This window comes from Saimiri boliviensis, chromosome 9 (genome assembly GCF_048565385.1).
Source record: "Saimiri boliviensis isolate mSaiBol1 chromosome 9, mSaiBol1.pri, whole genome shotgun sequence".
Classification (NCBI taxonomy): domain Eukaryota; kingdom Metazoa; phylum Chordata; class Mammalia; order Primates; family Cebidae; genus Saimiri; species Saimiri boliviensis.
In genome coordinates this window covers 125,321,444-125,347,820 of record NC_133457.1, presented here as the reverse complement: position 1 = coordinate 125,347,820, position 26,377 = coordinate 125,321,444, and the positions used below count along the sequence as shown (strand labels likewise).

At 56.9% G+C, this 26,377-nt stretch overlaps 2 protein-coding genes across 7 annotated transcripts in view; one reads left to right on the top strand and one right to left on the bottom strand.

Annotated features, from left to right (window-relative positions):
* The window catches only part of SS18L1 (SS18L1 subunit of BAF chromatin remodeling complex), a 36,383-nt gene extending 17,831 nt beyond the window's left edge, over positions 1–18,552 (bottom strand). Inside the window, exons 1-6 of one of the 6 annotated variants that reach the window (XM_074406736.1) lie at positions 18,200–18,552; positions 7,270–9,080; positions 4,986–5,062; positions 4,018–4,102; positions 2,478–2,622; positions 1,000–1,179 (exon numbers count right to left, since the gene is read on the bottom strand). In XM_074406736.1, coding sequence (XP_074262837.1) covers positions 1,000–1,179; positions 2,478–2,622; positions 4,018–4,102; positions 4,986–5,062 — 487 coding nt within the window. In that variant the 5' untranslated portion in view covers positions 7,270–9,080; positions 18,200–18,552. The other 5 variants (XM_039479622.2, XM_039479624.2, XM_010343173.3 and 2 more) reach the window with 5 other exon arrangements.
* A 110-nt stretch (positions 18,553–18,662) lies between these two features.
* Positions 18,663–25,805, top strand: PSMA7 (proteasome 20S subunit alpha 7). The gene is made up of 7 exons (XM_039479621.2): positions 18,663–18,885; positions 21,106–21,232; positions 22,400–22,524; positions 23,444–23,566; positions 24,310–24,429; positions 25,124–25,186; positions 25,589–25,805. The coding sequence occupies exons 1-7, from the start codon at positions 18,790–18,792 to the stop codon at positions 25,679–25,681; spliced, it is 747 nt and encodes a 248-aa protein (XP_039335555.1). The 5' UTR covers positions 18,663–18,789; the 3' UTR covers positions 25,682–25,805.
* The last annotated feature ends 572 nt before the right edge of the window (positions 25,806–26,377 follow it).

The window sequence follows — 26,377 nt, the reverse complement described above, 5'->3', positions numbered from 1 at the left end:
CCCCTGGGCAGGAAGGTCTAGGGCCTTCCACAGCCAACAAGCACCTCCACCCTTTCCTTGGACACATGGCTCCCGTGACGACCCCACTTCCACTGTGGCTCAAGTCCTGTTCCCCCTGGTCCCTCGAGCTGGCCTCAAGGGTCACACTGTCCCTGCCTTAGCACCTCTGCAACCTTGAGGCCCTTCACACTGGTGGCACAGCATTCCCCGCCTACTGGCCTGTTGTACACGTCCCCTGCTCAGGAGCCCACGAAGCCCCGTCCGACAGAAGTGACATGAGCCACGCTTTTTACAGTTTCTAGTAACCACATGAGGAAAGTAAAAACAAACGGGAAATCCGTCGTCATCACGCACTTTATTTGAGTCAGTACGTCCAAAATCAACGTTTAACATTCAGTGATTCTGAGGAAATCCTACGGAGGTCCTCCGCACCCTTCGCTGGCACTGAGCCCCTGAAGTCCGAGTACCTCAAACACTCACGACACTCAACCGGGGCTGACGCTCACGAAACGCGGCGGGGACCTGCTGCTTCTCAAGGGCCCAACACCACACGTGGCCACCACGGCGGATGGAGCCGCTCTTGGGCTCCCGTGGCCCTGCAGAAAGGCCAAGGCCTCTGGCCCAGCGCGCGTGGCCCCTCGTCTTCTCCACTGAGGTGTCTCCGGCCAGGCTGTTCCCTCCCCGGGGAACGACGCTACCCACCTCTGAGCGCCCAGTGCTGTCCGTCCAGACCCAGGGCCTGTGGTCCCCACTCCCTGAGACTCCATGGGAGACACCCCCGCCCCTCACGAAGCTGGGGCACAGGAGGAGTCGGCTGTGCACCCACTGGCGCCCACCCCTCCGGAAGCTCTCTGGGAGGTGGTTGGCACAGACTCACGGCCCCTCCAATAGCACCTGGCAGGAAGGCAGCGCCCTGGGGACCACACATCCACCGTGCATGTGCGTCAAGGGTCTTGGAGGCAGGCCCGGGCCCTGTGGGGCAGCGGAGGCAGGGGGTACCTGGATTAGACTGCATGCTGATGTTGGTCCGAGACACGTAATTGCCGATGGTGCCTTGTCCCTGCATGGGGACGCCCTGCGACGCGGGCCCTGCGTGGCTGTAGCCGGACCCCGAGACGCTCATGGAGGTGGTGGGCAGCGTGTTTGGCGCCGTCTGCTGCATGGACACATGGCTCGGCCCTGCCAGGGGAGTGGGGAGCAGGGTCAGGTGCTGGACAGCCGGGTCACCACTTCTGAAGGTGAAGACACCCCAATTTCCCTTCAAGTGATTTTGGGGAGAGATGCTATCAATAGCACTACTATTAACCATTAAGTGATTAATAAAGAAGTAAGTGGCCAGGCACAGTGGCTCATGCCTGTAATCCCAGCACTTTGGGAGGCCAAGGTGGGCAGATCACCTGAGGTCAAGAGGTCAAAACCAGCCTGACCAACATGGTGGAAACCCCATCTCTACAAAAAAATTAGCTGGTTCGAGACTATCCAGGCCAACATGGTGAAACCTCGTCTCTACTAAAAAATACAAAAAATCAGCTGGGTGCGGTGGCGCGTGCCTGTAGTTCCAGCTACTTGGGAGGCTGAGGCAGAATTGCTTGAACCCGGGAGGCGGAGGTTGCAGTGAGCTGAGATCATGCTACTGTACTCCAGCCTGGTGCCTGGTGACAGAGTGAGACTCTGTCTCAAAAAAAAAAGAAAAAAAAAAAAGAAAAAGAAAAAAATTAGCTGCGTATGGTGGCGCAATCCTATAATCCCAGCTAATCGCTTGAACCCAGGAGGCAGCATACATGCTAGCAAAGTATAAAAAGAATGGTACATTTGTTGTTACTTTGTTACTATTTTTTGAGACAGGGTCTGGCTCTATCACCCAGGCTGCAGGGCAGTGACATGAACATGGCTCACTTCAGCCTCAGCTCCCAAGCTCAAGCGAGCCTCTCACCTTGGCCTCCCAAGTATTTAACAGTTCGGACTACAAGTGTGCGCCATCACACCCAGCTAACATTTTATTTTTTGCACAGATGGAGTTTTGCCATATTGCCCAGGCTGGTCTCAAACTCCCGGCCTCAAGCGATCTGCTGGCCTGTTAGGCCTCACAATGGGTTGGGATCAGAGGTCTGAGCCACCATGCCTGGCCTGTTACGTGATTAACAGTCTCCAAATGTTACTCATACTTTTCAGTCCAACGACAGAAGCATTCCATCCTTATCCAACCACCTACCCGGAGCCCACACCCTGCATGAAGTGGACGAAATATGACGGTGTGTGCAAGTGGGAGATCTGGAGTCAGGGCTCATCCAGCCGCACAGCGACTGCACCAGCCGCGAGCCTGGGCGACGGCAGCCCTCACCTCTGGCTGCCCTAAGAGGAGTGGGTACCGATGCCCAGCCCTGCAAGGTGTGGGGTGTCCACCATGGCAAACAGCGGCCTAGGACTGCCTCGGTGACTTGTGGCCAGGAATGGCCTCCTCCCCCGGCCGCACTCACCGTTGCCAATCTGGCCCTGCAGGAGGGAAGAGGGTGGCAGGCCCGTGCTGATGGCGTCGCTTAGGCTGCCCTGGGAGTGCAGGCCCTGGCTGGAGCCGCTCTGACTCAGGGCTCCAGGGCCCAGGTTCATGTTCTGCGTGGGGGGCTGTGGGCAACAGGAAGTTTTCAGGAAAAAATGGTTAATTCACAGAGAGCAACCTCCACCAGCCAGGCCAGGGGTGAGAGGGCGCCCGAGCTTTGCCGCCACACGTCACAGCCACCTGGTCAATGTCCATAACCAACCGTCATAGCCAGGGCAACCACAGCGCACCAGGCCCAGGGGGAGATGGCATAACGAGAGTCTGGGTGAGCGTTCTATAATAGAGTATCGAGTTCATCCACACACGTCTGGGTGTGAAATGCTGCACCTCCTTCTCCTGGGACAGTAGGGACCCCTTCCCTGGCCTGCCAGGCTGCACCCACCCCATCCCTCTCGGGTGCAGCTGGCCGGTGCCTGTGTTCCTTGTCTGCAGTCCCTCCGTGGAGGGCCTTGGCACAGGCGGGCTCTCTCTGCTGTTTCTGTGCTCCTGGTGCGTGTGGCCCCCTCCTGCCTCGCTCCCCACTCCTCTACGCCAATCCTGGATCATACCACACGGAAGTGAGAGTGTGTGAAGTGACCCTCAGCACCCCCGACCCCGATCAAGGTCAAACAGCAGCTCTGGAGGCTTGCACACACATGCTGTCTACACCTGGCCAAGGAAAGGAAATTTCCAGCAGGACCTACGGGGATCTACAGGGCAAAGAACTCCAAAGGGACAGGTCCACTGAGGTGGGTTTAACGTTTTGACTCGCAAAACACATCCCGGCATTTATGTCGTCATTTCTGGGGACTCAGGCTCACTAGGACAGACGGCATTCCCTACGACATGTCTGTCCTGCAACCTCGCTGCCCCAACAGGCTGATCCTTCCGCTGCGCGGCAGAACAGAGGCTGCAGCGGCAACACCTCGCCTTCACGGTGACAATTTAATTTTGGAAAAATGCATTTAACAAAGTCAATATAAAATATCTGAACATTTGGAGAATTTACTGTGCAGAGCATATTTTCTTTTATGTTCTGTTTTCATCCACGACAGCGCATGTGCACAGCTCACAACTGCTCAAAGAACCCAGAGAGGTTCCAGGGAGATGTGGGGGCCCCCGTCTCACCTCTCCACACCCCACACCCGAGAGCCGCTGCTGAGCTCCTCGAGTTCCAGGGCTTCCCTCCACTCGATACATGAAAAGGCCGAGCCACTGTTCTGACCCTGCCACCTCAGGTGCCATCATTCAGCCCACTGTGTCACGAAGGGCTGGTCACCGCTGCCTGCACCTCCCATCATCACCCCCATGTCAGGAAGGGCTGGTCACCAGTGCCCACACCTCCCATTCTGGTGTTCTGGTGGTATTGTTGGGTTTCTCTGCGAGTCACCTTTGCTACCTGAGGTGACACGCCCAGAACTCTGATTGGAGGCAGTGTCAGATCCTTGCTGGGTCGGGGCGTGCCCTGCGTGGGTACTCACGGCGGGAAGCAGGGACTGCATGTTCTGGTTGGAGTCTGCGATCGTGGCCAGGTACACCAGGTTCCGGTGCAGGATCTGCTGGTACCTGTGGGTGAGGGCGCACGTGAGGTCGGACGGGACCCCCGAGTCCCCAGGCGGATCCATGGCAGGAGTGAAGTGTGACCGAGATAGCTGGAGTTCAGCCCAACACCGTCAGGACACAGACCCCGGATGATACCCAGGGACAGGCCTGCCTGCCCAGCTGAAAACTGGCAGGCCGCAGGGTGCTGCGGTCTAGGCGGGGACGGCAGGGCAGCCTCTACCCCAAACCCTGAGCAGGCTCCCATCCCATGACGAAACTCTGGAAAAACTACGGCGGCGGCCAAGCAGGAGCTGGCACCGGTCTGTTCAGAGAATGGAGATGAGGGAGGCCACAAGGAGGCAGGGGCCTGAAGGGGACAGAGGGACAGAGCGCTTGTCCAGCTGAGCTGGGCAGCACGTGGGCTCCACGGAGCCAGCGACCCTGAGAAAGGCCTGGAAAGCAACAGGGAAGCAGAGTCCTGCCAGGGACAACCCTTCACACACCTCGCACCAGGAGGCCTCAGTCCCTCACCCCACCCACACCAGGGCTGCCTGAGGCCCTTCACCCACTTCCTACCTCCAGGTCACTCTGACAGCCATCTGCACGGCCGCTTGGAGAGTGGCGGACTGGCCATGCACCCCTCCTCTGCATTGGGCCCCGGGTCACAGGAGGTGCTATCTGGAAGAGGTGCTGTCCCCTGGTGCCCTGGCTGTTGGCCGCAGAGCTGCCCGCAGTGGCCAGCCCAGGCCTCCCCATACTGCTCCCAACTCTCTTGGAACTACTCCAGTTCTGGCAGTAACGCTGCACAGCTGTGCTGGGGGCTCCCGGGACATACCTGAACCCTGTGCCTGGACTCGGCGTGACCCCCCCCCCCAAGCGTTCCCATGTGTGGCCGGGGAGCACTCACTGTGTGCACTCGGCTGTCTTGCCCTTGCTCTGGTACTCCAGGATGCACTGGATCAGGTGGTGGTTCTCGTCCAGCATCTGCGGAAGAGCGTGAGCGGACGCTGTGGCTGAGCCTCGGGATGAAGCGCCATCACTATGCATCTATTTTTCATATGGGCTAAGTGTCCCTTACATGAAACACATTAGATTCCATATTTTTCCAATTTGGGGACATTTGTATCAGACTCACTGGTTTGGCATCCCTAACCCGAAAATCCGAAATCCAAAATGCTCCAGTGAGCATTTCCTTTGACCATCACATTGGCACTCAGAGTTCTGAATTTTGGAGCACCTGAAATTTCCAGATTTGGACGGCGGTGCCAGTGTGGATGCTGCACCTGTGTATGAAACTGTCTTTACACGCATCGCCTCTGCCACTACGGACCAAACGCTGACCACATCCCTGTGCTAAGGACGTCACCCGTGAGCGGCAGGGCCATCTCAGCCCACAAATGAAAACAGAGGCCCCGTGCCCCCAGAAGCCCCCACCCTGAAGAGCCCTCCAGCTGCCAGGGCCCTTGATGGCAGAGCGTCTGTGCAGCCAGGTCAGCCAAGTCGACAGCAAAAATGTCAGGATCCTGCGGGCACCCCACATATGGCCCTTGAGCCTCCAGCTGGAGGGGTAGCCTCAAATCACACCACACAGGGAGGAGCAGGACCACCGGGGTCCAGGGCACTCCCAGGTGGGGCATCGAGATTTCCTGCAGGGGCTGCCGCGAACGAGGGGAGGGGAGGGAGGGGGGCAGGGACGGCACCACGCATGGAAGAAACCACACACACACAGGCGGCCGTGGAGGCAGGAAGGGTGGGTGAGGCTGAGGAACCGGGCATGACGTACACCTGGGGCTGGTGACCTGCAGCCAGGGAGTCTCCACCAGCTGCGCTGAAATGCAGCACAACGGCAGGACTGGCCCGCAGGCTACGCAGAGAAGGCTGGCTCCACGTCTCAAACCTTGTGTGTCTTACACAGAAAGTGTGTGTGCATGGACAGGTCATGACCCCAAACCCAGATTAAAGCAGTCTCGTGACTCAGGTGATTGGCCAGATGTGGGTCTCGCAGAGCTGGGCCAGGGGTCTCTGTGGAGGCACCACGTGCTCCTAGAACTGGCAAAATGGAGGTTTCTGGTGGAGGGACGGTGAGGCAGGGACTCCTCCAAGCACAGTCTGCACTCAACATCGGCACTGCCAGGAACCTGTCAGATGCAGGGCCTCAGCCTGTCTCTGACCTGGTGACCCACGTGCCTGGCCACACTTGAGCAGCACGGGGCTGGCCCACAGATTCCCCAGGTTTCCTTCCCAAAGGGCCTCCTGGGCGTGCTCATGTGGCTCCAGGAGGGTTCCGGAGCACTCCCCAAATCCAGCAGCCCAGGGCTTTGTGTCCACAGACCTGCTGAGTCCGACGGCTGGCAGAAGCTGGGGGCGAGTGGCAGCAGAGGAACAGGGTCTGGGGCTAGGTGGCAGCCTGCGGACACCACACAGGATGCCTGCGGGCCACGGGGAGCAGGCACAGCAGCTCTCTTCCTAGGCGTCCACCTGGGGGCAGCACTGGGCAGCCCGTGGAGACCCACAGGAGGCAGAGGAGACAGGGGGTGTGGGAGGGGACTGAGGAGAGGAGAAGAGGGGACACCGCCCTGTGACCAGCCCCCTCTGCCTGCAGGGGGGTGCAGGACTGAGCCCCCCACAGCTGCTGCTTTCCATAAAAAGGCCTTTGCTCAGAGGTTTGCACCCGAGGAGAAAGCGGTGCCTTCTGTCTCCACTAAACCATGCTGGGTCATCTCAGCCCTGGGAGGCTGCTCCCAGCAGGAGCCCTGCAGGGAGGGCCTAGAGCAGCAGAACCCTAGCGTGAGGGGAGGAGGAGCCCATCTGCCTGCCTGGGGCCCTGGGGCCACCCAGCCGTGCTTCCACCCTGCAACATGGCCCCTTTAACTGCCATTTGACCTTGGGAGCCAAACCCATACGCAGGCAGGGAGTCCAGGGTGGACAGAGCCCAGCCGGGCCACCTCCCAGGGCAGAGCCTAGACCCACAGCCCCAGCCAAGCAACTGCCCTCTACGCAGCTTCCCCCTCGGTCCGTCTCCATGATTTCAGGGTTGGTTTCTCCTGCTGTTTTTTCTTTAAGTTATACCTTCCACTCTTTCCCCTTTTCACCCTACTGGGGACAAGGTACCCAGCATTCAGCTGAGCCCAGCGGGCCCAGAAGCCCTCCCGAGGCGGGGAGCCGCCAGGGGGCGCTGGGGCCAGGCTTACCTCTGGGCAGGTGAGGGCGCTGGCATTCCAGATGGCTCTGCCTCCAGATGAACCAAAGGAAGGGAACAACTATGAACTTCCTTCCCCTTTAAAGGGCTTCCCCTCCTTGACTCCTAACCCCTAGGCAGAGAGGGTCTCCAGAGACACAAAAGAGACATGGCGGGCCTTTTAGCTTGACTCCCAGCACTGCGTCGTGATGGGTCGGGGGCGCAAGCCACCCGACTTCACTAAGCAGAGCCCCACGCATGTGCACCAGCCAGGGCAGTGCCACGGAGTTCAAGCACCCGTGAGGAAACATGGCATCGGTGTGGGTTTTTAGAAAGCTAGATACAGAGAACTTTCTCATGTATGTTAAACACATATACATTTAAAAAAGGGCAGGACAGGCAGAACCAAAGGTGACAGACTGATGCCCCAAGCCCCTGGCCCCAGCCAGTGGCCAAGGATGGAACCAGTGTGGCCTTCTAAGGACAGAGAGGGCAGGGCACGTCTCGGCAGCGGAAGGTGTTTGGAAGCTGAAAAGCACAAGGATGAGTGACAGCCGAATCAGGGCCCTCAGGCCCCCCAGGGTGCCTGGCCTGAGCCAGGCTGCACTGTGAAGCCCCAGAAGGCTCAGGAATGTTCAGATCCCAGCACCTTTCAGGGTTGCCCGGACCCTGGCAGATGAGGGTTGGAGGAGGGGCATCTCCAGGAAAGTGACCAGCCCAGAGGAAAAACGCACAGGCACGGAAGGGAATGAGCACCTGAGAGCAAATCACAGGCCCCACGCCTGCCTGAGGACACCAGGCAGCACCCCGGCCTCCTGTCTCCAGAAGCCACAGCTGTGCGGCACCTGCCTGTCACGGGAGCCTGACATTTGAGAGACAAAGGCCAAAACCAGCCACAGAGGCCAAAATCCAGAGATGAAGATTATGCAAGATGGAAACTTTTTTCTATTTGCTTTTCTTCTGAGATAGCATCTTGTTCTGTCACCCAGGCTGGAACGGGGTGGCGCAATCTTGGCTCACTGTAACCTCCGCCTGTCAGGCTCAAGTGATCCTCCTACCTCTGCCTCCCGAGTAGCTGAGACTATAGGCGCGTGCCACCATACCTGGCTAAATGCTTTTTTTTGTTTGTAGAGAGGGGGTCTCCCTGTGTTGCCCAGGCTGGTCTCAAACTCCTAGACTCAAGTGATCCACCCACCTATGCCTCCCCAAGTGCTCGTTACAGGCATGAGCCATTGCACCCGGCCTAAAATTTAAAAAAAAAAAAAATCTGACAAAACCTATTTGTCATATCCTCATGAAGTTGGCCAGTGCAGTGACACAGGTCACTGGAGCCCTGAAAAAGATGATGCTGGTTAGAAACCACAGAGGGAGAAGAGCTGTGCAGGGGAAAACCGTGTGAGCCAAAACACAACTCAACAGTGGGGTGGGAAATGAAGTTGAAGGGTCCCAGAAAGCAGGACAGATCCACCGAGAAGACAGAAAAATCGCCAAGTGAGAGGCGTGGGCCACCGTGAGGACAGTGACTTCCGATGGCACGGGGCCTCCCACACGGGACACGGGAGGGCAGGGGTGAAGACCCCACAGAGACTTCTGAAGGAGCTGTGCCCAACACCAAGAAAGGCCCCAAGGTGAGATGACTCAGGCCCAATGGTGACCTCTGAGAGACCGATGGCCGGGCCTGAGGAGGCTCTGGAGGAGAGATGAACTTGCTGCAGAAGCTTCTGGAAGGGCTGTGGTCTGATCCTGAGGGAGACTTCTGTGCAGAAAGTCTAGTCAGCCGAAACCCCAACCAGGCGTGAAAGGAGAATGGACGCACTTTTGCACCTGCAAGTTAGGAAAACGTACCTCGTACCCAAACTGAGGGCACGCCATGACGCGCCAGCATTCTTCAAAGACGTCAGCGTCATCAAAGACGAGGCAGACGGACAGACGGTTCTCAACCAGGAGACTTGACAGACACGGTCCCGGGGTCCTTCCACAATCCTTCGTGATGTCCTCAAAGGCCATTACTGGGACCACCGGGAAGTCAGCGTGAGTCAGCTCAGACGGCAGCTGCTGCCGCGTCACCGCCCCCATTTCAACCTTTGTACAGTGAGTGTCAGGGCCTTGTCGGCAGCAACGTCACGCTCAAGGATCTGGGAGTAGAGGAGCACCAGCTCTGCAACTCATTCTCAAACTGCTCAGGAAGAAGTGACGTGTGTCCACGGGACAGAGCGCGGAGGGGACAGCAAACGAGGTGGCGTTCACATGCGTGCAGTCAGGTGAACGGAGTGCGGGAATTCTGCTTAAAGGGGCACATCCCAAACACCCGTGCAATGATGCGCCTCCTCCCCAAACCAAGGGAGCAAATCCCAGGGGGAGAAGATCCGAGACCCAACCCAAGAGAAGCCAAAGGAATCCGGTTAGTGGAGGGAGGCCCAAGGAAAGCAGCCCTGAGACCCGACACCCGAAAGAGTAACCGAGCCAAGGAGGGGTCACGCTAGTAACAGACGGTCAAAAAGAGAAACAGCAACTCCAGGGAAAACCAAAGCCAGGCGGGAAAAACAGTCCCACGACCCCGCACAGCTCAGCAGCAAGCAAGGCGTTCATCACCACCACGTCGACAGCAGAGGAGAGCCAACCCCAGAGAAAGCCACTCTGACGGATCCAAGTGTGGGGGCGCAGACGTTATCTGGTGACCCTGATATGGTCAGGCTGTGTCCTCACCCAAATCCCACCTTGAATTGCAGTTCCCACAACCCCACGTGTCGTGGGAAGAACCCGTGGGAAGCAATTGGATGGATAACGGGGAGCAGTTTCCCTGATACGGTTCTCATGACAGCGGTGAGTTCTCCCAAGATCCGATGGTTTTATAAGCGCCTGGCATTTCCCCTGCTTCTGCTTCTCATTCCCTCCACCTTGTGAAGAAGGTCCCTTGCTTCCCCTTCTGCCATGATTCTAAGTTTCCTGGGGCCTCCCCAGCCCTGCAGAACTCTTGAGTCAATGAAGCCTCTTTCCTTTATGAATTAACCAGTCTAAGGGATATCTTCACAGCAGTGTGAATGACTAACACACATGCCCACGGCGTTTCCTGACTCCTGATGTGCACCCATGGCTTTGCTGAGCATAAAATCCAAAGCAAAAGACCCCAATGGGAGGGAAATGCACGGACAGGCTGCTGTGGCCCCTGCTCTGGAGCTTGTCGATTTCGTTTCTTACTTGTCTGTTTATGAAAACCTCTAAGACAAGCATTTACTCACAGTATCGGTCTGCAAAGTGATCTTAAAGAGGCCTGAAGTGAGTCTGGATTGCTGGGGCTGGTGATGGGCCCACCTGAGTCTCCTCTCCGGGTGCATGGAGAATCTGAACCTGCAGAAACTCAGCCTCCCCAGAAAGGGTGGGGAGAGCTATGTCTCACCATACAGAAAAGCACACGAGTGCACGTCAGGAAGCTGGAAAACAGTGTTTGCAGAAGACAGCAGCAAATACAGAAGATCTTCAATGCTCCAGGCTGAGTGAGCGGTTTCCTTGTTCAGCATGGTGTTAGAGGCACACACCCAGAGAGGAGACTCAGGTGGGCTCATCACCAGGCCCAGCAAGCCAGACTCACTTCAGGCCTCTTTAAGATCACTTTGTAGATGATTCCATGAGTGAATGCTCGTCTCAGAGACTTTCATCAACACAGACACAGAAGGCTGGAGAAGAGGGGAATGGGGGCCCCTGCAGGAATAGGAGTCCTGTGCCCAGAGTGGGGGTGACTTTCTCAACCGAAGCCTGTGCTCACTGCAGAGGCTGGCTGGACCAAGACCACAATGTGGCCGGTCACATTCGTTGCCCAATGCACAACAAACCTGCCAGAGCCGTGTGGCTGAGACGTGATTGCTCAGTTCTCACGATTCTGGGCTGGCTGGGTCTTCTGCTGGGCTTGGCTGGGCTCACCGCTGAAGCGGCTGGGACACCCAGGCCTCCCACTCCCTCTCTGTGTGCTCATCCCTGTGGTCTCAGGCTCCAAGGGGAGCCCCAACGTGTATCTGTCAGCCTGGCTGATGCCAGGGCCAAGCCCAGCATCCACAGGGAGACCAACCCAAGAGGCACAGAAGCTGCGACCATGGTGATCAAGGACGCAGGTGACCAGAGAAACTGGGTTTGGCAGGCAGGCACTGATGGGGGACATGGGGCTCGGCTTGGAGAGTCCAGGACACAGCCAGGCACCAGGGATGGGGCCTGGGGCTGCCGAAGCCCCACTGTGGGGTCCTGACTGGGTAGGTGAGGGAGTGAGGAGAACAGGGGATGGGGAGCGACTGGGGTCCCAGAGGCCACAGAGAGTAGGGGAAGGGCTGGGGCTGCCAGGCAAAACTCTGGGTGAGGCGCTCTCAGAGCAGAACTGTCTCTCCCCAGTGACAACTTGTGTGGAGCCCTGAGAGCCGGACAGAGAGGGCCTGGGGCTCTGAGGCTCACTGCCGGGGGCCAGCTCACCCCACAATGGGCAGAAAGACCTCCAGTGTCCTTGAGATTGTCCTGGCTAATTACAAAGACTTTGCAACCTTTTAATTCTGTAGGAGGAAGCCCTGGCTCCTCCTACCCAGAGGCCAGCTCTGCTCCTTCTAGAAGCATCTCGCATGGAACCTGTGCACTCCCCTCCCCACCCTGCACACAGCTGACACATTCCACTTTCACTACTCCACACAGTCCCTTTCCTCCCAAATATCTCAAAGACTGCCCTCTATCAGCACATGAAGACCCCACCTGTCCCCTGAGCCCAGGAGGATAAAGCTGCATGAGCTGTGATCACATCACTGCACTTTAGCCTGGCCAAAAGAGCAAGACTCTGTCTAAAAAAAAAAACCCACCTTGAACATTTCCTATGCTTTAGAGAATTCCATAAAACATGGACAAAACATAGTACTCAGTGTCCATGGACAGACATTTAAACTGTTCCCCATCTTCTGCCACTGAGTCACACTCAGGCCAGGGCGCGGACACAGACGCAGGATCAATTCCTAGGAGTCCTCCTGGGTATGAGGGGGCAGCCCTGGCTAACTGGAGCCTGGTTAAGCATCACCAGGTGGCGAAGCCAGCGATGGTCTCTGTGCTAGCACCTGCCACTCCTGTTCTGAGAGCAGACATCGCTGCTGCATCAGCACTTCCCAGCGAGCCCAGCCTGAGCTGCTCTGCCCCTGCCCGAGGTCAGCAAGCCGCACTACAGACTCCACTACTTGAAGTCAGGGAAACCCCTCGGAACATTCGCCCCGCTGAGGAATAGGTGAGGTCGGTGTGTGGGTCTCAGAAGGGCCCCCACATGACACATATGCAGTCTCCTTGGGAGGAGCTGGCTCCTGCCTCGTGCGTGGCTCCACCACTGTGTGCCTGACGTGTGTGTGCAATTCTCAAAGACTCTAGAACATGCAAAGACATGCGTAATACAGACACAACGGCGGCCGCATCTGCACGTGTGGTGGCCACTTCCCGCCTCATGCTGCTCTGGGGCGTTTCACAGCACAGCACAACAAAATCATTTTGCTTCTGACAATTCCCAAGCTGAAGAAAGACAAACTTATTGTACTAAAAATATGCGACGCTTGTATGCGCCTCGTCCACGTACTGACAACTATCTTTCCTTTTTGACACGACCCTGAACTTGCAATGGTTTCCCGCTGTTTGGAATGTGGTCCTCACCTCCCTTTCCGAAGGCCACAGATAAATTCCAGCTGCTCCTTGCTGGCTGAGTGTCCCATCAAAGGCCGAAGCTGAACAATTACAAGGCTGCCAGGCACTGCCTTACCCCCACACACAGGCTAGAGGGAGGCCACAGCCCTGTCCTCTTCCTAAAGACAAGGAAACTGGGGCACAGAGAGGCAAAGCACGCGCCACCATCAGCAGGATGACAATGTCATCCTGACCTGCCCCACCCTGCCCTCCTGCAGCAACATTGGCCTCCATCCTCATCCCGGTACAACTGAGGACCAGCCTGCATCCCACATCTACTTCCAGTGTAAGGACAGACACAGGCCATTGCCATCCCTGTGCTGCACAGAGACTGCGGAGGCCGATGGAATCGGGGCCAGCGTCACGCGAGCCCTCTCCCCACCATCGCCCACGCACCCTCTCCCAACCCTTTGGATTCCTCTTGCATCACACGGCAGGGGAGGCGGTGCAGGTGCCTTCCTGGACCACGCAGAAGACCTGCACTTCCTCTTTCCAGGCCCCACAGGACTCACTGTGCCGCCCGCTAGCTGCTCGACCTGCTAGCCGCTCAGCACACAGGGCCTGTGGTGGTGACATCCACCCTTTATTCCTACATCCACCGGGGGCAGGCGTGACACTCCATCACCTGCAGCCCGGGTATTCCAGGAAATCTGTCCTCCAACTCCAAGCACACAGAGGCAGGTGCCCAGGCCCCAACCCAACGGCCCGGGGAACAGACCACGCAAAGGGCCAGGGCCTCGAGGAGAGCACCCAAGGGACGGCTGGTTAGTGAGCGCCACCTCAGCAAGACGGGCTGCCTTGGCCTGCTGCCTCCAAACTCCACACTCAGTGACTGCACGGCAGACAGACTCTGGAGACCCACCAGCCTTGGAAAGGCCAGAGGTAAAGGGCAGTGGGCAGGCACTGTGTCTCTATCCAAATGCATCCTTGCCCTCCAGGCTGGTGGGGGCAGGGAGAACACCTTCAGGAGGGCACAGCAAGAGGGTGCACGGTCAGCCTTCACAGGCAGCGGGGACAGAGGCCAGGCAGTGGCTGCTCCCTCCAGGAGAATGCCTTTCTCCTGCACACTTCCCCACAGCGCTCAGGTTCAAGGGCCTTGCAGAGTGGCTCCCTCACCTGACGGGAGCCAGCAAGGCCTGCGGCTATGGGGTCCCTCCCCAGGGCGGAGACCAGGCACTGGAATGAGCTGTCTTTACACCCCGCCCCCTCCCCTACCCTGGGAATGTAAAGACAGGCCCACGTGCTCCCATTCTCGGGTGTGGGAGCCTCTGATCACAGGAAGAACACTGTGAAACAGTCACGTCCAAGGGAGGCTCGCTGTCCCCAAGCCATTCAGTCACAGTACAGCTCTGACCTCACAAACATTCCTAGCCAAATTAGCTCACGTTCCTTCAGACAGCAAGTTCCAGGTCTGAGGGGGCGCACAGGGTGCTTGCTGCCTGCCCCACGTGCACCCCATCCTCTGCAGCCCACCTCACCTGCAAGTGCACCCCTTGCCCATGCCACACCCCTTCACCTGGGTACCAAGGACATGGGGTAGGGCCGTCCAGGGTCGACCACTCCCTGACTCTCGGACCCTGGGCGCAGCACCTACCCACCCCACAAAAGTCTTGTCTTCCCACACCAAATCTGCCCAGCAGACAGTCTCAGGGGCCCACCTCCTCTCAGCTCTGTCCCGTTTCCTCAGAGCTTTACCCCAACCCTGCCCGGAAACAGGAGCTGAGGAGCCAGACACCCAGCAGACGGGCAGACACCATTGCTATCAGTCAAGGAAACCAATGAGAAAACCAATACCAGCAGAAACAGTAACACATTTATTGAGCAATTATTGTGTGTCAAGCAGCAAGGAGCCACCCAGGGGTCCCCTCCAAGCCTGGCCACGTGGTCCATAGTGACCACTGCAGCCCCAGCCCCAACAGCGGTGTCAGGAGCATAGCCAGCAAGGCCCAGGGACCACGGCCCAGCCCCACCTCACGGTCCCCAGCACAGTCATGCCCCTGTGCTGCTCACCACAGTGCGGTCTGACTGTCTCACCCACGTACCACCGCCTGGTCACCACCAGGCACCCTCCCCAAAAGCCCAGCACTCCCTGGCCTTCCACTGTGGGTCCCCCAGTACCTGCTCCATGCAGGCCAGGCTCGGGACCCTTGTGACTTCCCTGAAGCTCCCTACAGCTCCGTGCCTCTGCCTCATGGTTCTCCTTCACTGGGACAGCTCTCACCACAATGCACCCTTGTAGGCTGAACTGCGGCCTGACCCCGGTGCCTGCACAGGGGAAGTACTGGAAACAGGCTATTAGCAAACGCAATCAAGTGAAGATGGGGTCACGCTGGATTAAGGTGGGCCCTAAAACCGATGACTGGAGTCCTTATAAGGAGGAGGAAACTGAGATACAGACACACAGAGAGAATGCCACATGAAGAAAAAGCAGAGATCTGCCGGGCGCACCTACAAGCTGGAGAACACCGAGGGCTGCCGCAGCCACCAGAAGCCAAGAGAGCAGGCGCTGACAGCCGGACTTCGGACCTGTGGTCTCCAGAGCCATGCGGGAATCCATGTGTGTCGTTCTAAGCCAGCGGCGTTGTGGTAATGTGTCAAGGAAGTCACAGGACGCTAACACTTCCACTGATGGAACGAGCGTCACAGACGCGCAGGTGTGCACTCAGCACTCACTCTGCCCAGGCGCCACGCGAGGCTGGGATCAGTGAAAAATAAACCAGCCACACGGCTAAACTCAGGAGCCCAAGCAAGTGCTCCACAGGCCACGGGACTGCCAAGGGAGCATGACAGATGGAACACGTGCGTGAGGCTTTGAAGGCTGAGTAGAAGTTGGCCTGGAAGAACCCGGCCCACATGTAATGCTGCAAGGATGACTTGTGTATTTCCTTCCCTTCACTACCAAGCCGGCTTCTGAGGAGTCCCTGGCTTCTCCTAATACTCTCAGCATGAGACTATTAGCACACAGTGTGGACACAGCACACGTTGTAGGCACAGAATACGCACCTCTCACACCCTTCTCACACCTCTCAGTAAAAGATCCCTGGGTACATATATTCACGTCAAAACACCAAGCCTAATATGCAGACTGCTGGCCCTGTCAGGCCAAACCAGCAGCCTAACCTGAAGACCCATTTCCAATGGTCAGCAGCCAATCTCTGCCCCGGGATGCGCAGTCCACAGGTGCACTTCTTACATCTGAGGTTTGGGGCTGTACCCCAAACCACACTTTAATCTGGGGAGTTCAGGGAGCTTTAATGGAAATGTGTGTGAAGTACAAATAACTGGATGACTGTTGGAGCCAAAGGCAGCCTCTGGAGAAATGACTGTTAGGCTCCAAAAACCCAGAGTGCCAGGAGACAGCGTGGGTTCCGCCAGGGGCCTCTGAGCCTGGAGCCTGACCTCTGCCAGGAGACAGCGTGGGTTCCGCCAGGGGCCTCTGAGCCTGGAGACCAGAGTGACAGGAGACAGCGTGGGTTCTGCCAGGGGCCTCTGAGCCTGGAGACAGCGTGGGTTCTGCCAGGGGCCTGAGCCTGGAGCCTGACCTCTGCCTGGAGACAGCATGGGTTCCACCAGAGGCCTCTGAGCCCAGAGACCAGAGTGCCGGGAGACAGTGTGGGTTCCTCCAGGGGCCTGAGCCGGGAGCCTGACCTCTGCCAGGAGACAGTGTGGGTTCTGCCAGGGGCCTCTGAGCCTGGAGCCTGACCTCTGCCTGGCCACGTGTTCCCAGACCAAGACCGACAGCAGACCCTGGCACCATAGTCTGCGTTCAATGCCTGGCTGTGCTGCGCTGTGCCACTTACCAGCAAGGCACTTCACCCCCCTAGGCTTCAGCATCCACTTACTGGCAAGGCACAGCCTCCCCAGGACTCAGCGTCCTTAGCTATCAAATGGGCTGCCAGTAGCTTCCACAAAAAATCAGATGAATTAAGATTTATAAAACCCCTGTAACAGTGTCTTGGATACAGTAAGCACTACATTTTAGTGTTTACTAAGTAAATTAAAATGCCACACTTGTAAATGTGTTTCGGCTGTTCTTAAATAATCCGTCCTGTTCAGAGTTGGCCAAGGCTCTCATTTATTAAGACCATAAATTTCTAAAACTAGCCACAGCAAGGGTAGTCTCAAAATAGGCGATAAATTTAGGACAATTTCCACAGGAGACTGGTACGTCATCAAGGAATAAGAGCATCAGTGAAGGTCAAGGTGAACCCCTGCAGGGAGATAAGCGGCTCCTGGATCCTAGGAACCCCCTGTTTATCCCTGCAATCCCACCAGGATGAAGACCAGTCAGAGTTTAGAGAAAAAATCCCACTATCACTCCAAAAGATGTGGTGACGACGGAAACAGGAATGGCTAATGCTGATTTTCTTCCGAATTTCTCTTCTACAGAACAACAGAAAATAAAAAGTCTCACTTTCAAAACTTAGGGCTTGAGATAACAGTGTCCTAAACCCATGAAAACGCTGTCTCCAGAAAACCACAAGGCCGAACTTAAGGAGTGAGAAAAGGTTGTGGAGCAAATCAGTCAAGTTTGTTAGGTGAGGCTGCGGGCGAGGCTGTCACGCTGAAACCCAGCGTGGCCGCCAGGATACAGGCTGGCGGTGCGCTCCCTACGGGGCCGGGCTGCGGAACGGCGGCCGAACGGTCCCAAACTGGGCATCGGGACGCGTCCCTCTGTGCCTCCAGCGTCTGAGCCTCGCTCCAGCGGCAGGAGCGGCTGCGCCGGCCGCGTTTCCCGCCGTCTCTGTGCGCCCCGAACCCGGCCCGAGCCCCTCTCCACTTGCCAAGCTGAGCGCAGACAGCGAGTGCCGCCGGCCGTCGCCTTCGCCACCAAGGCTGGCAGAAAAGCGCGACCAGCCCTCGCCCGGCCCACGAAGACGAATCCCCGTGCGCCGGGTACGGCCCAGAACGGTTCCCAGAGCGCGCCGCGGACTCCGGGGACAGCGCGCTCAGAGGCCGGCACCTTCCGGCGTCCTGCCGGCCCCCGCCGCCCCGCGCCCCGGCCTGAGGGACCCGCACGCCCCAACAAAGTTGGCGCAGGCTCTCCGGGGAGCGTCCCCCGCACGGCCGGGTGCCCGCCAGCGCGCAGGCGTGGGGCGCGGGAACGGGCACGGGGCCGCCGTCGGGGCTCTCAGCTGCCCGGCTGCGCCCCGGCTTTGTTCGCGCCCCGCGCCTGCCGGCTGCCCGCGCCCGGGCCCCGCGCGCGCCCGCCCGCCCGCAGCCCTGCCGCCCCGCGCCGCCGGCCCGGCCCGGCCCACCTTCTGGATGGTTTGCTGTGTGACCTCCCCTTTGCCTCTTGGCCGGGCGGACGCGAAGGCCACGGACATGGTGGCGGCGCGGGGCTCAGCCAGTGGTCATCGGGGTGGATACTCCGGCTGCGCTCGGCGGCCCGAGGCGCTCATTATCCGCAGTCGCGGCGGGGGGCAGGGGGCGGGGGCGCGGGGGGCGCCGCGTCCTGGGCTCGTCCTCGCCGCCGCCGTCGCCCCGCCTCCGGGCCCGCCGCGCCGCAGCGCCGCCCTGCAGAAGGGCCGGCGGTCCAGTGCTGAGCGGTGGCCCCCGGCGGGCCCCTCGAGACCCGCGCTCGGCCCTCCTCGGCGCACCGCCTCCCACCCCCGGCCACCGGTGGTTCCGCCCGGCCCCGCCCCGCCCCGGCGCGCGCCCGCACGTCCGTGGGACGCCGCCTGACGCCGCCCGACGCCTCCTGACGCCGCCCGACGCTGGCCGCGCAGGTCACGGCGCCGAGGGCGGGGGCGGGCGTGGTGGCGCCGGGAGTCGCGGGCGCGCGCGGGCCGTGAGTGTGCGCTTTTGAGAGCCGCGGTGGAAGGTGCTCGGCCGCCGCCCCGCCGGCATGAGCTACGACCGCGCCATCACCGTCTTCTCGCCCGACGGCCACCTCTTCCAAGTGGAGTACGCGCAGGAGGCCGTCAAAAAGGGTTCGACCGCGGTGAGGCGCCGGGGCCTGCGCAGGCCGGGGACGCGGGCGGAAGTGGGGTCGGGGAGCCGGGAGAGGGCCGGGGCCGGGGCCGGGGCCGGGCGCGGAGCTGTGGGCGCCCGAAGGCGGGGCACTGGCGCGAGCGACCGGGGCTGCTGTTGAGCGCGGGCCCCGCTGCCGGTCTCCACGAGTGCCCGCACAGGCGGCGTTTGGCGTGTGAGCCGCAGGCGCCTGTTACCCCCACCCAGCGCCTCGCGTGGGTCCCCGGGCGCGCGGGGCCGTGGCGACGCCATTTTGGGCACCCCTGGCCCGGGCCTGGCGCGTGGGTCGCGCTGCCGCCCTGGCGAGCAGAGGCCGAGCGAGGGCAGCTCCATCCAGGCCGCGGAGCGCGGGGGGTCGGCCTGCGCCCTCTGGGGGTCTGTTCACGCGGCTGTTGGCTGGGGAGTGAGCTATCCAGCCAGGTCCGCTCGCTCCAGGGCAGCACTTGTCCTCTAAGTCCCGGTGGGCTTCGGAAACAAAGCGGCTCGCCGGCCGGGCCGGGGGCGGGCGCCTTCCGGGTCTCCGCGCCCCGCCGGAAGGAGCCCTCCGCGGGGCCGGGCTGCAGCCGCCTGGGTCGGGACTGGTCTGAGCGCGGCCGGCCGTCTCTTTTTGACGAGGGCTCGTGTACAGTGACCTTAGTGACATTTTTTGAAACTTAAATTCGTAATATCAAGACGTGTCGGTTTTATTGGTCAGGCTGTGAGATCGTTTTTCTTTTATCTGGTATTCAGGGGTTTGAGCAGGCAGAGAAAGCAGCACACAGTTCTGTAAATTTTGAAGTGTTTTCATTTTCTGAATCTTTGTTTCGAAATGAAGGCCCGGTATTACTCAGGTGATCTAATACAGCTTAAAGAGCACTAGGAGGAGTCAGCTGACCCCTGCCCCTAACCCCAATTCTGCCACCCCCGCCAGCTTGCCGCAGCTGGCTTTAACGAACCCATGTAGCTTCTCTGGGCCTTCCGGGTCAGTTCGAAGGTCAAGTGAGTCTACCCGAAAAAGCTCCCAGAAAACCGAAAGCACTTCAGACCAGTACTTTTCAGCCAGGGATGGTTTTGTGCCCTTGGGGCCACTGGCAGTGTGTAGAGACTTTTCCATTGGCCCAAGGCTTTGCAGAGGTGCTCCTGGCATTTGACGGGTAGAGGCCAGGGACACTGTTGAACGTCCCCCTCTCCCCCCTCAGGGCGGCAGGCACAGCGAGATCAGCCTGCCCAGGTGCTCACGGAGCTGAGCAGGAGGAGCCCTGCTCTGAACCGGGAGGCGCTGTTTATCCCAGTGATGGTTTCCTTTGTCAGTGATTGTCCACGCTTTTAATAACAGCTACATCCTTCTCTAGTATCAGCCGTAAATAATTTCGGGTAGCAGTTCACACCTTGTCCACTGATAGCAAATCAGGCCTTTTCCCACGGGTGTCACTTCAGTATGCCATAGGGCGAGAAACAGTGCAGTGTGCCTTAATTCCACAATTACAGAAACACTGCCATCAGAGCACCAGATTGGAATGTGAAAGTCTCAAGCTTTCAGGCTTTGCATGGGACTGTTTGATTCACTGGGTTGAAATGAAACACATGCTGATTTATATAGCGGTTGATTACTAGCTATGTTGTAACTAAAATTACGTCTCAGTATTTTAAAGGCACAGGTTGGCCACCTAGGTGAGCACACACGGGCTAGCTCTACCAGCAGTAGATGAATGCCCCTGGGTTTGCAGGATGTGCTGCCAGCCACAGTGACAGACAGTGGAGGAGAAAGGGGTGTGGGTGATGAACACACCTTCCAGTGGGGCTGCTGCCCAGAGTACGTTGCCACATGACCCAGGTTCAGATCTGCTTCTAGTGCTCACTGCCTGGCAGTAGAACCATGTCACTTTTTGGGAGGGTGGGGTGGGGGTGAGGAGTCAGGGTCTTGCTGTCTCCCAGCCGTCACAGCTCACTGCAGCCTCCAGCTCCCAGGCTCTGGTGATCCTCCCATCAGCCTCCAGAGGAGCTGGGACTACAGGCTTGAGCCACCACGCCTGGCTAAGTTTTGTACTTTTTGTAGAGACGGGGTTTGCCATGTTGTCCGTGCTGGTCTTGAATTCCTGAACTCAAGTCATCCACTCACCTCAGTCTCTCAAAGTGCTGGGATTACAGGCGTGAGCCGCTGCACCAAGCACTCATATTGCTTTCTTACCGGGTTTGTGGATCTTAATTAAAGGTTGGTGTTCGAGGAAGAGACATTGTTGTTCTTGGTGTGGAGAAGAAGTCAGTGGCCAAACTGCAGGATGAAAGAACAGTGCGGAAGATCTGCGCTTTGGATGACAATGTCTGCATGGCCTTTGCAGGTATGAGTCGGGGTCGGGGGTGCTGTCTTACTCTCTAGAAGAACAGGGCTTTGGAGATTAACTTGGGTCTGTGGGCTATTGTTAGTCATATAAACGGAGTAAATGAAAATCATTGAAAATAAATGGATTTGGGCCAAGACTGTGGCTCACACCTGTAATCACAGCACTTGGGGAGGCTGAGGCGGGTGGATCACAAGATCAGGAGTTTGAGACGACCAGCCTAGCCTGACCAACATGGTGAAACCCCGTCTCTATTGAAAACAGAAAAATTTAACTGGACGTGGTGGCACACACCTATAACCCCAGCTACTCAGGAGGCTGAGGCAGGAGAATCTCTTGAACTCGGGAGGCAGGGGTTGCATTGAGCCAAGATCACACCACCGCACTCCAGCCTGGGCAACAGAGCGAGACTCCCATCTCAAAAAAAACAATGCATTTGGACTTTTAAGTTGGCCAGTTTCTTTGGTGGCCTCTCCGCCACAGCGGGTGAAACAGAAATGGCTAAATGGATGAAAACACTCTGGCTGCTGTGGAATTTTACCTCCAGTGTTATTTTTCTGTATCGGTCAGTTACAATCAAGAAGAAGGCTGGACTGGAGGCTTGGAGAGGGCAGGACCATGTCCTCTATCCCAGCAGTGAGGAGGACTGCAGTGCTGGGCTCCGGCCCTGCCTCGGCATCTCCTCGGCACTGTTTCGGTCTCGCTCATTTCTTCCTTCGGCAGACCAATCTCAATTCCTGTAATTAGGGATTCAGTCAGTTTCTAAGATTCCCAGGAGGACTCGGGTACCGTGTTTAAGTATGGTCCAAGGCACGCAATTCTTCATAGACACTCCCTGACTTAGGATGGATCGACCTACAATTTTTTATAAAATCCAGATTCTGTACAACAGCCTACAGTGTTTTATTTACAGTGGGTTTATGGGGTAGCCAATGCATTTTCAGCCAGGTATTTTCAACTTACGACAAGTTTAGCGGAATACTGCCCCCCTGTACATCGAGAAGCATCTGTACCCAGTTTCCTAGAAGTTCCCAGGGGCTGATTGTCACTCAGAATAGCCTTGCCGCCAGTTTGGGGATCTGTGGAAGGTTAAATGCTGTGTTGTGTCCCTCCCCTGGCCCTGTAGTTTGAGCTGTGTCCACAGAAGCTTCTCTGCTGTCCTTGCAGGCCTCACCGCTGATGCGAGGATAGTCATCAACAGGGCCCGGGTGGAGTGCCAGAGCCACCGGCTGACCGTGGAGGACCCGGTCACTGTGGAGTACATCACCCGCTACATCGCCAGTCTGAAGCAGGTGGGCACCTCCCGATCGCATGCTCACCTCTGGCGGCAGGGCAGTCCCTGCTCTGCCATGGAGTGTCCGGCCTGTCACTTGACGCAAATCAGAAAACAGATTCATTCCAGGGCATGAACGCACAGTGTAACTTGACCGAACTCACCAATTTGAGTGACAGCGTTCTCTTCTCAGCTCCTGACATGGGACATTCTAATTTCCTGTGTCTGGAGGGAAGTGGTGGTTTTTGTCTTGCCATTCTGAATGACCAGTCACCAAGCAGTTGAAGGGGGCTGGAAGCCACCCTATGAGGAAATGCCATTAGTCTCAAAACCAGCATGTAGGCTGGGCACGGTGGCTCACACCTGTAATCCAAGCACTCACATCTGTAATCCAAGGCAGATGGATCACAAGGTTGGATTGAGACCGTCCTGGCCAACATGGTGAAACCCCATCTCTACTAAAATACAAAAAAAAAAAAAAAAAAAAAGAGTCAGGTGTGGTGGTGCAGGCCTGTAGTCCCAGTTGCTGGGGAGGCTGCGGCAGGGGAATTGTTTGTACCCAGGAGGTGGAGGTTGCAGTGAGCCACTGCATTCTAGTGCAGCAACAGAGCAAGACTCTGTCTCAAAAAAAAAAAAAAAAAAAAAAAAAAAAAAAAAAAAAAAACAGCAAGTAAGCAGAATGCATGTCTACTTGGCAAAATAACTTCCAGTAATCTGAGTTGTGCTGCATGGTACAATTCTGGTTCTAGGTGAGTCTGTCTAGGAATGAAATGCAGAAAAGGATGTTGAAAGCTATTGGCTAATGTATCATCTGAACTACTGATAACCTGAGAGGGGCTTCGGCATGATTGAGAATGTTCACACCTTCACTAAGTGTGGTGGTTCCCTCACGTGCATTTTCGTGGTTGATGGCACTGACCTGTTTCTTTTCTTGCTAGCGTTACACGCAGAGCAATGGGCGCAGGCCATTTGGTATCTCTGCCCTCATTGTGGGTTTCGACTTTGATGGCACTCCTAGACTCTATCAGACTGACCCCTCGGGCACATACCATGCCTGGAAGGTGAGTTCCTGACAAACCCAAGGGGCTTTGGACAGTCTTACCAGAAAAAGGCTTTTGAGGGGGTGGGAGGTCCTGGGCTTCCTGCTGTGGGGCCTGCATCAGTGAGTAAGTCAGTCACTAAACGTTGTTTGGAAGAAAATCCGAGGGCAGCAAGGCGTAAGGGTAGACCACATAAATTAAAATCTTCGGCCAGGCATGGTGGCTGATGCCTCTAATCCCAGCACTTTGGGAGGCTGAGGCAGGTGGATCACCTGAGGTCAGGCATTCTAGACCAGCCTGGCCAATGTGGCAAAACCCCATCTCTTCTAAAAATATGAAAAAAAAAAAAAAAAGCTGGCATTGGTGGCACCCACCCGTAATCCTGGCTGCTCGGGAGGCTGAGGCAGGAAATCACTTGAACCTGGGAGGCAGAGGTTGCAATGAGCCGAGATCACACCACTGCACTCCAGCCTGGGCAACAAGAGCGAAACTCCGTCTCAAAAAATCTCCCATTGCCTCTTGATAATGGAATAAAAGCTATAATCCCATTCTTGGTAACAATCGGCACCAACTCTAAAGCGCTCTTTGCGCAAGGAGGCCACAGGGCAGGGTCTGTGTCCAGAGCTGCTGTCCAGCACTCCAGCCTGCTTCCTGCCTCCTGCCACCACCACTTGCTGGGTGGCCCACATGGGACAGCCATGTTCCAGGGCCAGCCCTGGGTTGTCATGCCCTATGCCACTTGAGAGCATACGTGTGTGTTTTAGGCCAATGCCATAGGCCGAGGCGCCAAGTCAGTGCGTGAGTTCCTGGAGAAGAACTATACTGATGAAGCCATTGAAACAGATGATCTGACCATTAAGCTGGTGATCAAGGCACTCCTGGAAGTAAGTTTGCACTTGGAACCCAGGCAAGATGGTGAAGATACCACATTGTGGTGGTGACTGATAGGCAGATGGGCAGCAAGGAAGGTGGCCAGGATGCACCAGTAATGCTTGATGGCACTGCTCTGGTCCGTGGTGTATCCTACCTGCCGTGTTCTTGAAATAGCCATGCAAAGTGTGATCATTAGCACCTTTATCCAGCCGGGGCAGCTGAGGCTTGTGCAGGGGCGCAATGGGAACCAGAGGCAGGATGTGAACCCAGCTGTCCAGCTATGGAATCTTCTCCTCACAACCATCACTAGGGCTTCTGGAGGCTTGAATGATTGCTAAAGTCAGGGAATTAGAGAACTGGGCATATGGTTGGGTTTTGTCAATACCTTGAAGTGCTAGCAGATGAAACCAGAGAGGGACTTGCTGGAAGGCCAGCCCGAGGTGTGGGCATCAGGCTTCCTGGTGGTAACTGCTGTGTCAAGGGGAGGGCCTCCAGCAGAGCTGCCGTGCAGGAGAGCGTCCCAGTGCTGGGAAGCAGGAGGGCGTGCAAGCATCCCAAATATGCTTCAAAAGTGGCTATGCATTTAGGACAAAGATACAGGTTTTTGGGGCTGGGCCCTCTGTTCCTGGGAGGCAGAGTGCTCCTGGGTGCTTTGGTCTCAACTAGAGAAAGGTGGCAAATGCTCCCGTCTTCTGTCTCTTCAAGGTGGTTCAGTCAGGTGGCAAAAACATTGAACTTGCTGTCATGAGGCGAGATCAGCCGCTCAAGGTAATTGCCACACTTCTCTGCTTTCTTTGTCTGTGAGTTTTCTCCATGATCAAAGCTGGGCAGTACCAATTCAGAAGGAAACACCTGTGGTTTTAACATCAGGAAAAGGTTTTTCCGAGGCTCCCCATTATGTCAAAGCAAAGATTCCCATCTTCCTGTCTGGTTAGATGGTCCCTGCATATTCTCTTGGCATACTTAGCAGCTGCCTGCCAGGGGATCTGCTGCTGCTTAATGCTTGTCTGGGTCAAGGCAGCGTCCTCTCATCTTCCTCGCGGTCCCTCTCCAAAGACGCTGGACTAGCAGCGGTGCCAAAGCGTGGCTGCCCTCCCCAGAGGACGGTGCTGGTTCCATGGCACCTTGCGTGGCTTAGGTAACCATGAGTGCACTTTTTTTTTTAAATAGATTTTAAATCCTGAAGAGATTGAGAAATACGTTGCTGAAATTGAAAAAGAAAAAGAAGAAAACGAAAAGAAGAAACAAAAGAAAGCATCATGATGAATAAAATGTCTTTGCTTGTAATAATTTTTAAATTCAGATCAATCATGGATGAGTCTCAATGATGTGTTCCATTCCATTTATTCACACTGAGTGTCCTACAATAAACTTCTGTATTTTTTAACCTTTTTTTTTTAAGAGAATGTGTGTCTTCAGGTGCAGTCATGGTCGTCCTCTCATCTGTCGCCCTTTTCAACCCTGAGCTGCTGTAAGTTTGAGCTTTACTTTCTGTCCCTTGTGGCTGAGCTAAGACAGCAAGCCAGTGTGAGTCAGAGGTTCCTCCCTTGGGAATTCGCAGCTGCTGCCCTGGGTGCTGCAGAGAAACCTAACCTTCAGCAGACCCGTTTCTGTTGTAGACACAGAATGACTTGTATTGGTTTTTAGACAGAAAAACCAACAGAAGTCACTCTGTGTCTACGTCAGAAAGTAGGGGACTCATTCTAGTCCCCTAATGAATGTATAATGTCAAGGACACAGACACAAGTAGCCTGGAGTTCATTCCACAGAGGCAGCAGCTTTGTTCAAAGGCAGCTTTGCATGCCTGGCTTTGACAGCCTGCGTCTTGGCATCTGCCGCCTCCTTTTTCCTGGAGACTGGTTGTGGCTCTTCTGCCCTTTCCTGTGTTTTGGCTTTGAGTCCAGCAGCGGTTTAAAGCATGGTCTTTCTGGGTCCTCAGGTTGCCCCTTCCCTCCCATG

Excerpts from the sequence above, each read along its gene's own strand:
- PSMA7 (XM_039479621.2), top strand. The coding sequence starts at position 18,790 with ATGAGCTACGACCGCGCCATCACCGTCTTCTCGCCCGACGGCCACCTC. Across the intron at positions 22,525-23,443 it reads ACATCGCCAGTCTGAAGCAG|CGTTACACGCAGAGCAATGG; the intron begins GTGGGCACCTCC and ends TTTTCTTGCTAG. Across the intron at positions 25,187-25,588 it reads GGCGAGATCAGCCGCTCAAG|ATTTTAAATCCTGAAGAGAT; the intron begins GTAATTGCCACA and ends TTTTTTAAATAG.